This window comes from Lampetra fluviatilis, chromosome 4 (assembly GCF_964198595.1).
Source record: "Lampetra fluviatilis chromosome 4, kcLamFluv1.1, whole genome shotgun sequence".
Taxonomy (NCBI): Eukaryota; Metazoa; Chordata; class Hyperoartia; order Petromyzontiformes; family Petromyzontidae; genus Lampetra; species Lampetra fluviatilis.
This window is the reverse complement of record NC_136278.1, coordinates 18191336-18206802: the sequence shown is the minus strand read 5'-3', so window position 1 is coordinate 18206802 and position 15467 is coordinate 18191336. Positions and strand designations below refer to the sequence as shown.

Sequence of the window (15467 nt, the reverse complement as noted above, 5' to 3'; positions counted from 1 at the left end):
TCTTTTTCGTGGTTTTGTGGTAATTAATTGAAGGTGGGGGGTTCACCAGCCCCTCGCACCCATCCAGAGCCCCCTTTGGCCGCTGTGGTGGCTACAAACGCCATGAGGGGAATGGCACAATTCGCTGGTTGTATATGCCTGCGGTTCTAACAATAGATCGATGCTTAGTGACACTGCTCACCACAGCCTTGCCGTCTGGCACCAACGAGGAGGAAGGAGGTTGTTTTGCCGCTCACAGAAAGCACGCGCACACACATGCATCACACACACAGATCACACACACGGGTCACACAATGCTCGCGTCACGCAACGCACGCGTCATGAAACACACATGTGACACAAAACAGGTGTCGCACAACACGTGTCACAACACATGTCACACAACACGTGTCACACAACACGTGTCACACAACACACGTCACACAACACACATCACAGAACACACATCACAGAACACAAGCGTCATACAACACACGCGTCACACACAGGTGTCACACACACGCATCACATACACTCATCACACACGCATCACACACGCATCACACACACACGCGTAAACTCACACACTACAAACATGCGTTGTCACGTGCGAATACACATTCACTCTCATATAACACACATACACGGTCAGGCTTTACGAACACACACATGCACCCGCATCTGCACTTACATCAACAACAGCCCGCGCCATTTGCCACTAAGTGGCGGTGACATCACCACGGCGCTTGTTCCAGGCTAGGTGCACTTTGAGGCCATGTGAAATGTGGAAGGCTCACTGGCAGCAAGTCACAGGACAGACCCAGCTGCCATGGGTTGACTGACTGAGATGGCTGGCAGAGGAACCACCTGTGCGCCCTGCTGTGCCAGCTTGCTGTGTTTTAGTCGCCCGACGCTCCACTCGTTGTGAGCGTCGCTCCTCTGCCTTCCGCTGTTGTTGGAGGGTGACTGCCTCCAACTGCCCAGTGGCAGCAGCATCCTTCATGAGCCTCCTCCACAGAGGCTGATCTTGGCACCACTGGTGCCAGTTATCAGCAATTTCACCCTTTACTGCGACTATTTTTTTTATTTTACCAGGTAAGGCCCACAAAGCTATGTAGCTGGCCACGAATGATAGCTCAACGAAGTGGCTTATCACGTGGACATTTATAGCAGTAGTCAAATACTCTAAACGCGTGATGTTGATTCTAAATGTGGAGGAAAAACCGGACAACCGCGAGAAAAATCTACACACAAACTCCAAATATACAGCAGGCTTAAGGGTAGGGATCGAACCAACGACCTCCTATATACCTGGAGAGGTAGTTAACATCTCGCCATCGTTGTGCCCCAACTGATATCGCTCACAGATGGTGGCTGCTTCCTCCAATATTTGAGGCACAGAAGCCCCAGCAGGGTCAACCCCATGCACGCAACATGCACAGACACACACACACACGCTCGCTCGGGTCGTGTGACTATGTGACTAGCACCACGTCTGTCCGCCTTTGTTTCCCCAATACCTATGTATAAACACCATGCCATGTACTCGTTTGAGGCTGAGTCGACCTAGGAGAGGCCCATGACCGGTTCAGAAAGTCGTCACTGGTGTTGGCCGTGAGCAGGAATCGAACTCGGGTCGTCGGGTTTATAGCGCAGCGCGCTGACCGCTACACTGCCATATACATGTGTCTGTGCGTGTGTATGTATACGTGCGTGTGTATATCCATGCGTGTATGCTTGTGTGTGTGTATGCGTCCGTGCATGTGTATGCAACGATGTGTGTGTGTGCGTATGTCTGTGCATGCGTGTGTCTGTGCGTGTGTCTGCGTGCGTGTGCGTGCACGTGTGTGTGTGTGCACGTGTGTGTGTGGTACAGGTTGCCCGCTAACTTCATCACCTTTGTGGCTGGAGTCGTGATGCTCATCGTCCTCACCGTCTGCTGCCTCGCTGCCATCTTTCCTCGGGTAAACATCTCCCTGTGGCATCCTGCAGCACCGCCAACGCCTCTCGCAGGGAGTGGCGGGTGGGTAGGTGAGTGGCGGGTGGGCAGGTGAGTAGCGGGTGGGCAGGGGAGTGGCGTGCGGATAGGTGACTGGCAGGTGGGCAGGTGAGTGGGGGGTGGGCAGGTGAGTAACAGGCAGGTGATGAACAGGGAGGTTGTAGGTACGGAACTCGTCTTGCCACCTCGGGTCGCTGGAGGGGCTGCGCCTGTGGGTGCGGCGAGGGCCTCGTTCCGGGTCGGGGACTAGGGCAGGCTTGGGCCGTCGACCAAGAGCAGAAGGCAGCAGCAGCGGCGACGGCCTTGCGCATCCTGACCATGAGACGTTTTTCCACTTGACGATTAATCGTTCATGATTTTCCCCAACAGTGAACATCGCTTGTGAATATCTATATTGCCCTCTGCGGTAAAAAGTTCACAAATATGGAGGTGTTCACTGAGGGCTCGGGGTGTGCGAATGGAGGTGGTGATGGTGGTATTGACGGTGTTGATGTTGATGGTGATGTTGATGGTGGTGGCACTGGGAAGAGAGGATCGCCCAAGCGAAATGCTGAGGGATGGTGGCGTTTGTGCACAAACTACCCTACATGACATACTAACAATCTGGACCACTGTACGGTTTTTAGAGGATTGGAAGGATGCCCTGGTGGTCCCCCTCTTTAATAAGGGGACCGCACAGACTGTAGCAACTACAGGGGCATATCTCTTCCCAGGCACGCTGAGGAGAGGCTTGCAGAGCCCCAATGTGGTTTCAGGAAAGGGCAGTCCTACACATATGCCATATTTTCTGTCCGTCCACTACAGCAGAGATGTAGGGAATTCAAACAAGACCTACATCTCTGCTTTATTGAACTGGTCAAGGCCTATGATGCCATCAGTAGGCCTGGCCTCTGGGTTGTTCTTTGTTCTTTCGGAGTCCCTGACTCTCTGCTCATGATCATTAAGGACCTTCCTGATGGCCTGGGTAAAACTACGTGGCCAGGAGTCGGAGCCATTCCCTTTTCACCTTGGGGTGCGACAGGGATGCCCTCTGGCTGCCACATTATTTAACATATTACGACCACGTAGTTCGTGAAGCCTTGGATGGCTGTACCAGAGGAAAGTTCTAAAATTAAGATTGTACCAGAGGAATTTCCATCTGGTACAGATACAATGGGAGGCTGATCGATGCCCGGGTGCAGTCAAGGGATGCCTCCCTATTGGTCAACCATGTTATGCATGCTGATGATCTGGTAATTGCTGCTCACTCAGAGGAGGCATTGGAGGCGCTGTTGCTGAATTTGGAGGATGCCACTAAGAGGTGGGGCCTTACCATCAGCCCCACCAAAACTAAGCACCTGGCTGGGTATTTTGTATCATCAGACACTTCACCCCCAAATCTACAGATTGGTGATGGGGCAGTTGTGGAGAGAGTGGAGAGTTTCCCATACCTGGGCAGTGTACTCATGACCGGCTCCAGTTTTACAGCAGAGGTCTCACTCCGAATTATCTTTTCATCGGTTGCGTAACGCTGTGTGGAAGCTACCTGGTCTGTCGCTCCACTCGAAGCTTCAGGTCTTCTCGTGCCCTTCCTTCTCTCTACGCTTGCGAAGCGTGGACCCCCCTAATGGAACATCTTTGCCGGTTAGAAACATTTTGGCTGGCCTTCCTACGATCCATCCTGGGTTTAACCAGGCTGGATTGTGTGAGGAGCTCACAAATCCTTGAAACATCTGGACAAAGTCCCATCGGTGAGTTCGTCCGGCAAGCAAGGCTATGTTGGCTGGGTCATGTAGCCCGCATGCCCAGCCATCACATGCCCAGCCATCGCATGCCCAGCCATCGCATGCCCAGCCACCGCATGCCCAGCCACCGCATGCCCAGCCACCGCATGCCCAGCCACTGCATGACCAGCCACCGCATGCCTAAACAGCTTTTGTTCAGCTGGATCGAGGGGGCTAAACGGGTACTGCACGGGCTAGAGAAGAGATGCAGTGATGTGGTACAGGAGGATGTGGAGCTGAGTGGACTTGCCGATGACTGGTACCAGCAGTGTCAAAATCGGCCTCTTTGGAGGAGGCTCGTGAAGGACGCTACTGGGCAGTTGGAGGCAGTCGCCCTCCAACAACAACGGAGGGCAGAGGAGCGACGCTCACATCAACGAGCGGAGCGCCGGGTGGCTAAAGCACAGCAAGTTGGCACAGTAGGGGGCACAAACACCGTGGGGACATCACCGGCACTTCATGGCGAATAGCTGTTATTCTTGTTGTTGGTGGTGATGTTGATGGTGGTCATGGTGATCATGTTGGTGATGGTGGTGATGGTAATGATGGTGGTGGTGCTGTTCATGTTGTTGATGTTGATGATGTTGCTGTAGGCGTACCCTGCCAGACTGGTGATGTTGTTGATTTTGTTGTTGTTGTTGTTGGTGATGATGGTGATGATGGTCCTATAGGTGTAACCCACCAGGCTGGAGATGTTGATGATGTTGTTGATGTTGTTGATGATGGTGATGATGATGGTGATGATGGTGCTGTAGGCGTACCCTGCCAGACTGGTGATGTTGTTGATGTTGTTGATGTTGTTGATGTTGTTGATGATGATGATGGTGATGATGTTGCTGTAGGTGTAACCCGCCAGGCTGGTGATGTTGTTGATGTTGTTGTTGATGATGGTGATGGGGATGATGGTGATGATGGTGATGACGATGGTGATGAGGTTGATGTAGGCGTACTCTGCCAGACTGGTGATGTTGTTGATCATGATGATGGTGATGATGGTGATGATGATGGTGATGATGTTGTTGATGATGGTGGCGATGATGGTGATGATGGTGATGATGGTGCTTAGGCGTACCATGCCAGACTGGTGATGTTGTTGATATTGTTGATGTTGTTGATGTTGTTGATGATGATGGTGATGATGGTGGTGATGTTGTTGATGATGATGGTGATGTTGATGATGATGGTGATGTTGATGATGATGGTGATGTTGGTGATGATGGTGATGATGGTGATGATGGTGCTGATGGTGCTGTAGGCGTAGCGCGCCAGGCTGGTGATGTTGATGTTGTTGATGATGATGGTGATGTTGATGTTGTTGATGTTGTTGATGATGATGATGGTGGTGGTGATGATGGTGATGATGGTGTTGATGTTGTTGATAATGATGGTGATGTTGATGGTGATGATGATGTTGTTGGTGATGTTGTTGATGATGATGATGGTGGTGATGTTGTTGATGATAATGGTGATGATGATGATGATGTTGTTGATGATGATGGTGATGATGGTGATGATGGTGGTGATGTTGATGGTGATGATGATGGTGATGATGGTGGTGATGTTGTTGATGATGTTGTTGATGATGATGGTGATGATGATGGTGGTGATGATGATGTTGATGATGATGGTCATGATGGTGATGATGCTGATGATGATGGTGGTGATGATGATGTTGTTGATGTTGTTGTTGATGTTGTTGATGATGATGGTGATGATGGTGCTGTAGGCCTACCCCGCCAGGCTGGTTCGCTTCTCCGCGTGGCTCGACCGCACGCGCTGGGCACGCAACAGCTGGGCCATGGCGGCCATCGTGGTTCTTGTGGTGGCCGACGTCATCGACATCGTGAGCAACACGACCATCGCCAACATCACCATCGTCAACATCGCCAACATCACCATCACCGCAATCGCCAACATCACCATCGCCAACATCACCATTGTCAACATCGCCAACATCACCATTGCCAACATCACCATTGGCAAGATCACCATCACCACCATCATCAACATCACCATCCCCTCCATCGCCAACATCACCACTATTGCCATCGTCAACATCACTGCATCACCGCCATCGCCAACATCACTGCATCACCACCATCGCTATATCACCACCATCACTACTTCGTCAATACCAACATCACCACCATAAACAACATCACCACCGCCATTGACAACATCATCACCATAACCAACATCACCATCATCACTGCATCACCACCATAACCAAAATCACCATCATCCATATTACCACCATCACGACATCCACATCGCCACCATCACTACATCAACATCACCATCATCAATATCCCTATTAATATAATTATTATCTTCAAACACCATCTTCGCCATCAACATTAACTGTGTCCCCATGTACCAGTGTCCCTGTGTCTCCGTGTCCCCATCTCCACCTGACCCTGGTGTCCCTCTGACCCTGGGTCCCCATGTCCTAGTCTCCCCGTGTCTCAGTGTCCCCGTGTCCCGCTGACACTGGTCTCACCGTGTCTCGGTGTCCAAGTGACCCGTGTCTCTGTCTCGGTGTCCCCCTGTCCGAGTGACCCGTGTCTCTGTGTCCCCGTGTCTCTGTCCCCGTGTCTCGGTGTCCAAGTGACCCGTGTCTCTGTCTCGGTGTCCGAGTGACCCGTGTCTCTGTCTCGGTGTCCCCGTGTCCGAGTGACCCGTGCCTCGGTGTTTCCGTGTCCCCCTAACACTGGTGGCCCCATGTCCGAGTGTCCCCGTGTCTCAGTGTCTCCATCTCCCCCTAATGCTGGTGGCCCCGTGTCTCAGTGTCCCCGTGTCCGTGTGTCTCCAAGTCTCAGTGTGTGTTTCTGTGTCCACAGCTGAGCTGCTATGGGGGTCAGACGCTGCTGCCCCAGATGCTGGGCTGCCTGCGCTACCCCAAGTACTACTCGTTCATCGCGGTGCTCGCACTCATGGCCACCAGCATGCTCGTGCAGGTACCGCCACGAACCGTCGCCGCTCACTCACTCACCCACCCAGCCACTCACCCACCCACTTAACCACTCACCCACTGATTCACCCACCCACTCACCCACTCACCCTCTCACATACCTACTCAACCACCCACCCACTCACCCACTCACTCACTCACACACTCAACCACCCACCCACTCACCCACCCACCCTCTCACTCACCCACTCAAGCACCCACTCACCCACTCACTCACCCACTCACCCACCCACTCACCCACTCACCCACCCACTCACCCACCCACTCACTCACTCACCCACTCACTCACTCACTCACCCACTCACTCAGCCACTCACCCACCGACTCACTCATCCAGCCACCCACTCACTCACTCACCCACTCACTCAATCCTTCACTTACCCATCTGCTCACCCACCCACTCACTCGTCCCCACCTCCTTGTTTCTCTGTGTCCCTGCATCTCCGCATCCGCGCATTGCGCTGTCCCCGTGTCCTCATGTCCCCGTGTCTCCAGGTGAGCCACATGGTGAAGATCACGCTGATGCTGAGCGTTTCGATCGTGTGGGGTCTCATCAACACGGTGGCGTGGAAACAGCTGTACAAGGCCTACGATGAGGCGCGCTACCACGACACCATGTGAGACGCGGGGACGCGGCGACAGACTCAGCGGTGATGATGATGATGGTGATCATGTGTATGACAGTGATGGTGATGATGATATGTATGACGGTGGTGATGATGATGATGATGATGTGTATGATGGTGATTATGATGATGATGTGTATGACGGTGATGATGATGATGATGTGTATGATGGTGATGATGATGTGTATGATGATGGTGATGTGTATGACGGTGATGATGATGGTGATGATGTGTATGACAGTGATGGTGATGATGATGTGTATGATGATGGTGATGTGTATGACGGTGATGATGATGTGTATGATGGTGATGATGATGATGATGATGTGTGTGACGGTGATGATGATTATGATGTGTATGACGGTGATGATGATTATGATGTGTATGACGGTGATGATGATGATGATGTATATGATGGTGATGATGATGATGTGTGTGACGGTGATGATGATGATGTGTATGACGGTGATGATGATGATGATGTGTATGACGGTGATGATGATGATGTGTATGACGGTGATGATGATGATGATGTGTATGACGGTGATGATGATGATGATGTGTGTGACGGTGATAATGATGATGTGTATGACGGTGATGATGATGATGATGTGTATGACGGTGATGATGATGATGTGTATGATGGTGATGATGATGATGTGTATGATGGTGATGATGATGATGATGTGTATGACGGTGATGATGATGATGATGTGTGTGACGGTGATGATGATGATGTGTATGACGGTGATGATGATGATGATGTGTATGACGGTGATGATGATGATGTGTATGACGGTGATGATGATGATGATGTGTATGACGGTGATGATGATGATGTGTATGACGGTGATGATGATCATGATGTGTATGACGGTGATGATGATGATGATGTGTGTGACGGTGATAATGATGATGTGTATGACGGTGATGATGATGATGATGTGTATGACGGTGATGATGATGATGTGTATGATGGTGATGATGATGATGTGTATGATGGTGATGATGATGATGATGTGTATGACGGTGATGATGATGATGATGTGTGTGACGGTGATGATGATGATGATGTGTATGACGGTGATGATGATGATGTGTATGACGGTGATGATGATGATGATGTGTATGACGGTGATGATGATGATGATGTGTGTGACGGTGATAATGATGATGTGTATGACGGTGATGATGATGATGATGTGTATGACGGTGATGATGATGATGTGTATGATGGTGATGATGATGATGTATATGATGGTGATGATGATGATGTGTATGATGGTGATGATGATGATGTGTATGACGGTGATGATGATGATGATGTATATGATGGTGATGATGATGATGTGTGTGACGGTGATGATGATGATGTGTATGATGGTGATGATGATGATGTGTATGATGGTGATGATGATGATGATGTGATGACGACGATGGTGATGTGCGTGGTGAGAGCGCGCGACGCTGTCCCCGTGCCGTCTGCGCGTGCCGCGTGGGTGCAGAGACACGGTGGTGCCCACTCAGTACTCCATGACGGCCATGATCCTGGTGATCATGATCAGCCTCTACTGCTTCAACCGGCACGTGAGTAGTGTCCGCCGCTGTGGCGTGGGATCCGGCTGCTCCTTCCATAGCCGTTCCAGCGTGCGTGTGTGTGCACCGCAGTGGAGAGATGTTAACTACCTCGCCTGGTATACAGGAGGTCGTGGGTTCAATCCCGACCCTGACGCCTGCTGCTGTATATTTGGAGTTTGCGTGTCTCTCTCCCCGTGGTCGCGTGGATTTTTCTCCGCGTCCTCCGTTTTTTTCCCTCCACATTTAGAATCAGCATCACGCATTCAGAATATTTGGCTGCTATACATTTCCACGTGATAAGCCACTTCGTTGGGCTATCATTTGTGGCCAGGTGTATGCTTGTCTGCATCCATAATCGAGGTTTCTTGGGTTAGATCACGTCAATATAAATGTGTCGTTAAACCCACCACCACCCGACACAGCCAATCAGCAAGGGTTTGTCACGTACATAGAACGTGCCAATTATCTGCTACTGAAGTGTGTTGGAGAGTAAAATCCACAACATTTACAATTCGAGCACCGTGACGTTTCACTGGTGATTACATAACCGGCTTCATTGGGCGATTATGCGGAATTGTGAAGAAGTCCTCCTTGTTTCGGTAAAAATAAATAAATGTTATCAGCGATAATTTCAGTCGCAAAATCCTGTATGTTAAAGTCGTCTGTGTTTGCGCGCCTGCACGTGTCTGCATGTGTACGCATGTGCGCGTGTACGTGTCTGCGCATGTGCGCGTGTACGTGTCTGTGCATGTACGTTTGCACGTGTCTGCGCGTGTACGTATCTGCGCGTGTACATGTATAAACGTGTGTGTGTACGTGTGTACATCTGTACATGTCTGCGTGTGTACCGGTGTACGTGCGTGCACGCACGTGCGAGCAGGTGGAGAAGCTGGCCCGCACGCTGTTCCTGTGGAAGATGGACGTGCACGAGCAGAAGGACCGCGTGAGTGAGATGCGCCGTCGCAACGAGGCCCTCGTCACCAACATCCTGCCCGAGCACGTGGCGCGACACTTCCTAGGCTCCAAGAAGCGCGACGAGGTGAGCGCCCCACCACCAAGCCTGCTCGTGGCTCAACATGTGACTCGTGGACGAGGTAAATCATGGAAGAGGTGACTCTGGATGAGACCAGATGTTAACTACCTTGCCTAATATACAGGAGGTCCCGACGGACGCCTGCTGTATATTTGGAGTTTTGCGTGTCTCTCTCCCCGTGGTCACGTGAATTTTTCCTCCGGGTCCTCCGGTTTTTCCCCTCCACGTTTAGAATCAACATCGCACGTTCAGAGTATTTGGCTACTGCTATAAATGTCCACACGATGATGAGCCACTTCGTTGAGCTATCATTTGTGATAGCCACGTCGCTTCTGGAAAAGAGTCACGTAGCTCAGTGGGGCCTTTTCTCCAGCTGCTCAGGTGTATTCCCACGTGGAAATGCTCATTGATTCGCCGATAGCACCTTGATACGTAAAGAACTGGAGAGCTTTGGCACGTGTTGGCATCGGCTGGCCGCGTGGCTGCTGCCATGCTGCTCGTCTGTGGCTGTGCACGTTATTAGTTTGTTGTTGCCATTGTCTCGCCCGCCTGCAAACGAATGCCCCCAGTTGTCTCTCTTGAGCACTGTCACGCGGTTCAACAAAATCAATTCAAACCTGAACATGGCGGTCAAAGGCACCGCGACGAACGCTCCTCTCGCTGCCGCCTCCACCCCCCACCCCCACCCCCCATGCAGGAGCTGTACAGCCACTCGTACAACGAGGTGGGCGTCATGTTCGCCTCCATCCCCAACTTCTCCGACTTCTACACGGAGGAGAACATCAACAACGGCGGGATCGAGTGCCTGCGCTTCCTCAATGAGATCATCTCCGACTTCGATGCCGTGAGTCTTGCCCGCTCGCTCGCTCGCCCACCCGCCCGCTATCCCCCTCTCCGCGTGGTTTCAGGCTCAGGGCCCCGACCCAAGCAGCTCGACGGGCCCCCGAACTCGCAACAAAAAGGGCCGCGGGGGGGGGGGGGTGTTGGGTGGTCATCTGCTGTCTTTTCTCTGTCGGTTCTGAGGCACCCAGGCTCAAGAGGAGCTGCCAGGCTGTGCGGTTGCACCGAGTGGAGTCCCGTAGTGAGCAAGAGATGAGACGGCTGTAGACGGACGGATATGCGCGGCCACGTGTGCACGTGGCAAGATGTCACGCCATGTGCGGCATCACGCCGCATGTCAGCTCTCACGCTAGTTGTATTGTGCGGCTCGACAGAAAGTATCCTTGGAGAATTCTTATCCGTGATGGTGATGATGATTTGCATGCTGATGATGATGATGATGCTGACGATCTACTTGCTTGCTGCTCATGCTGGCACGCAGCTGCTGGACGAGCCGAAGTTCAAGAACATCACAAAGATCAAGACGATCGGCAGCACCTACATGGCGGCCTCGGGGCTCAACCACGACACGGCCAGCAACGGCTACCACACAGGCGCCAAGGTGGGAGGCTCCAGCTCAGCCATCCATGCTATATTGGGCTTGGGGTGCTGCGGAGCTATGCTGCCAGGAGCTGCAGCTGCTACTGCTGCTGCTACTGCTGCTGCTGTTGCACCACGCGGGAACGTCGTGTGCTGGCCCCGGTTGAGCTCTGTGATTGCATAGGGGCTGCCGCAGAGTTGGGTTAGAGAAGTCGGCGGATTTGGCGATGTTCTTTCACCAATCCTTGACATTTATTTTGCAATTAATAAATAAATACATGGACAAAAATGCGGGGGTCATGAAAATAATTGGCGGGGTTTTTTGTGAAAAAATTGGATATTCTGGGGCACCTCGCCCTGGGTTCTAGAGCGGTCACGGTGGGTTGGTTGCTTGATTGATTAAGTCGATTAACCAACTGAAATTTATAATCGACTTCCATGTTATTGGCCGATAACTGGGACCCTTTAAGAATGGCAGCCACCCACACACAATGGTTCCTGAAGGCAGGAAACCCCCCTACTACACGTAGGCGGGCAGCGAGCGGGCAGGCGGGCGAGCGGGGAGTGGGCGGGCAGTGAGTGGGCCGGTGGATCGGCGGACAGACAGGTGGGCGAGCGGGCAGGTAGTGGGTAGGCAGGGCGGTGACGGTGTGGTGTGCCCTCAGAAGGACGCGGAGCTCTCGGACCGGGATCGCTGGCAACACCTCTCCGACCTCGCCGACTTTGTCCTGGCCATGAAGGTGGCGCTGATGAACATCAACTACCAGTCCTTCAACAACTTCATGCTGAGGATAGGTACGGGCTCACAGACGCCGAGAACACCGGTAAACCCGGCACAGACGCCAAGGGAGAGGGACACTCATAGACACTAACAGAGACACTCAAAGACACTAACGGAGACACTCAAAGGCACTATTAGAGACATACTCTCTGGTTCTTCGGTAAAGTCACGTAGATAGAGGAAATAATAAAAGAAACACGACGTTTCGATCGCAACACAAGCGTCCGTCATCAGGTGAGAAAACGGTCTGCTGTTGTGGCTTTATATAGGCACGGGAGGGGGGGAAGGGGGCGGGAAGAGTTTTTTTCAAGTCGTGGCTGCAGGAGTTCACGGGGAGAGGGGGGGGGAGGGTTTGTGGCGTGGAGCCCCCACCCGTCTCTGCACGCCACAAACCCTCACCCCTCTCTCCCCATGATCTCCTGCAGCCACAACTCGACAAAACTCCTCCCCCCCCCTCCCCCCCGTCCTACCGTGCCTATATAAAGCCACAACAGCAGATAATTTTCTCACCTGATGACGGACGCTTGTGTTGCGACCGAAACGTCGTGTTTCTTTTATTATTTTTTCTACCTACGTGACTTTACCGAAATAACCAGAGAGTATGAATTCCTGTAGTCACGAAAACTTCAAATCAAGACTATTAGAGACACTAACAAAGACAATTGTAGGCACCTCCGATTAGCACGGTTGGCTACGTACGGTGCGAGCGAAGTTCACCACACATACACATAAGTGCTGACATTTGATGGGTGGCGTTGACACCTTCACGTGGAGGCTGATGGGACAGCGAGGGAACGGTTCCGCGAGTGGCCTCCTGGTGAGCATCTTGGATGAGCCTCCAAGTGAATGATGGAATTGAGCAGCGGCGTTAGGGTAGATTCAGAAGCTAGGTGCTAGACTGTGTCACAATAATCAGATATGGGTGGGATGGTGTCTTTAACTGCATGCAGGTGGGACGTCGAGGTGGAGTGGAGCATTTGCTTCTGTACGGGACTCCAATTTTGAGCGTTTACCCTGATGGCCGTGTCATCGACGCGGGTCTTGAAAGAGAGTTTTCAACTCAGGGATAATGCGTGACTATTAGAAGTTGTCGACCGGCTCAAGATGGAGCGCGAGCCCAGAGCCGCAATGCACCAAGGTGGCGAGACGGTGGGGAGACGGAGGGGGTGGCGGCGCGGCGTGGACGCTTCTGTTCCGTGCCGTGGCGCTCGCCCGCACGCGAGGGTTAGGCGGTCGCCGCGACCGACGGCATTACCCTCAACTTGTGTTCAGGCCTCAACAAGGGCCCCGTGCTCGCCGGGGTGATCGGCGCCCGGAAGCCGCACTACGACATCTGGGGGAACACGGTGAACGTGGCGAGCCGCATGGAGTCCACCGGCCAGATCGGCAACATTCAGGTGAGCGCGAAGCGCAGGCGCCGCGGGCCGTGCCACGGACCGTACCACGGCACCCCGGGCCGCAAGAGCCCGGGGGCGGAGAGCTGTGAAGAAGGGGGAGGAGGCAGGCCTGACCGAGTGCTGGTAATGCCACGCAGGCAACTGGCCAGGACGCTGGCTGGTTTCCGGGCCCCGCCCAGGAGCTCACCGTGGCGATGGGAGTGTGGACAGCGAGGACACATTCAGCTCAGTACAGGCTTTTATTTAAAGGGCGCCACGGTGGTGTCATGTTATATTCCTCACCTGGTATGCAGAAGGTTGGGGGTTCAATCGCAACCCCGACGTCTGCTGTATATTTGGAGTTTGCGTGATCTCCCTGTGGGCACGTGAATTTTTTTCTCCGGGTCCTCCAGTTTTTCCCCCCACATGTAGAATCGGCATCACGCATTTAGAGTATTTGGCTGCAATAAACAAACATCCACACGATAAGCCATTTCGTTGGGCTATGATTTGTGGCCAGGTCGCTTCTGAAAAATAAGTTAATAGCTCGGTGAGCTTTACCTGCCTGGTAAGAGGAATGTTTGTTGTTGTAACATTCTAACCTGCCCCTACTGCACATCTGTAAAAAATAGCTTTATAGCTCATCGGATTCTTCCTCCAGTCCAAATAAACATTCTGATTCTGACGTCGTCAGGCCCCAGCACGGGCCCGACCGACTTTGGGCCACTCGCGGAGAGCTCGGGGGTCGTGCGTCCCCGACACTGACCCACGCTGTCCCGTGCTCTTCCTCGCACAGGTCGTGGAGGAGACGTACCTGGTGCTCAAGGACTACGGCTTCCGCTTCGTCCGCCGGGGCCCCGTGTTCGTGAAGGGCAAGGGCGAGCTCATCACCTACATCCTCAAGGGCCGCGAGAAGCAGGGCTCCTTCATCAACGGCTCTGCCATGAGCCTCCCGCACCAGGTGATGGAGAACGCCTGAAGGCGCCGCGCTCGCCGCTTTGAGAAACCAAACGACGACGACAGAGAGACTCGCTCGCCCCCCCTTTCCCGACGGCTCGCACAGCCCCGCTGCCTGGACCGCCGAGCGGGTTGCGGCCTGCGGGCTTTGCGGATCGCGACAGGGTGGCGGCCGGAGGGACGCTTGGGAACCCGACGGCCGGCGGAGGAGGTTTCAACTGCCCGCCCGCCGGGCTGGCGTCTGCAGTGAGGCCCGAGAGCGAGGAGGGTTCGCCACGCAGGAACGATCGATTCGTATATATATTTTAAGGGAAATCGCGATGTTGGAGATAAAACCGGCTGGCTGAACGAGAACGGCTCGAGAAGACACCGCGGAACGAGCGCCCGGACGAGAACGACGCCGCAGAGGAGAGAGGACGCCGCGGGGCCGAGGGACACCGCGGGGGAGTGCTGACCGTTGCCTTCGCGCTGCCGTTCCGGCGAGGGCGCCATTGGTCGATTCTGCCTGCCTAGAATTCTGCCCGAGATGAGGGGCCGCTGCGTGCTTTATATAAATAAACAAATATATATTGGACTTGGTAGCAGCTGTACAGTACACGTAAAACAAACTGCATAGGATCAGTTTCCCTTCCGTTTTTATTTCCCTCTCTGCGTCTTCTCCGGCGTCCGGTGCGGGCTGCGCTCAGGATGTGGAAACCTTCACAGTATTTTCATCCCTGCGAAAGGGATTTACCTAAAAAGTGGTGGGAGGAAGGGGGGGGAGGAGGTTGTGGGGTGTGGAGGGGGTGGGTGGAAGGGGGACATTGGTCGGGATAGCTTTGCACTTGTGTTTCCTTCATGTGGACATATTGTTTAACCCGAACCCTGAATCTCATCGTGTTGAAAAGTGGACAATGAGACAGAGAGAGGGGTGGGGGTCATGGGGGGGGGGGGGTCATGGGGGGAGGGCGAAGGGGAGGAGTACCTCAAGGTTATTATTCCACAG

The 15467-nt window shown here is 53.1% G+C and overlaps 1 protein-coding gene across 5 annotated transcripts in view; it reads left to right on the top strand.

Annotated features, from left to right (window-relative positions):
* The window catches only part of ADCY3 (adenylate cyclase 3), an 89874-nt gene extending 74660 nt beyond the window's left edge, over positions 1-15214 (top strand). For 4 of the 5 annotated variants that reach the window (XM_078855712.1, XM_078855711.1, XM_078855708.1 and 1 more), the window contains exons 13-23: positions 1856-1943; positions 5468-5584; positions 6582-6698; positions 7208-7329; positions 8844-8925; positions 9797-9955; positions 10647-10793; positions 11271-11390; positions 12034-12163; positions 13422-13546; positions 14322-15214. In XM_078855712.1, coding sequence (XP_078711838.1) covers positions 1856-1943; positions 5468-5584; positions 6582-6698; positions 7208-7329; positions 8844-8925; positions 9797-9955; positions 10647-10793; positions 11271-11390; positions 12034-12163; positions 13422-13546; positions 14322-14504 — 1390 coding nt within the window. In that variant the 3' untranslated portion in view covers positions 14505-15214. The remainder of the gene's footprint in view (positions 1-1855; positions 1944-5467; positions 5585-6581; positions 6699-7207; positions 7330-8843; positions 8926-9796; positions 9956-10646; positions 10794-11270; positions 11391-12033; positions 12164-13421; positions 13547-14321) is intronic. The other variant, XM_078855710.1, reaches the window with a different exon arrangement.
* Positions 15215-15467: the final 253 nt, after the last annotated feature.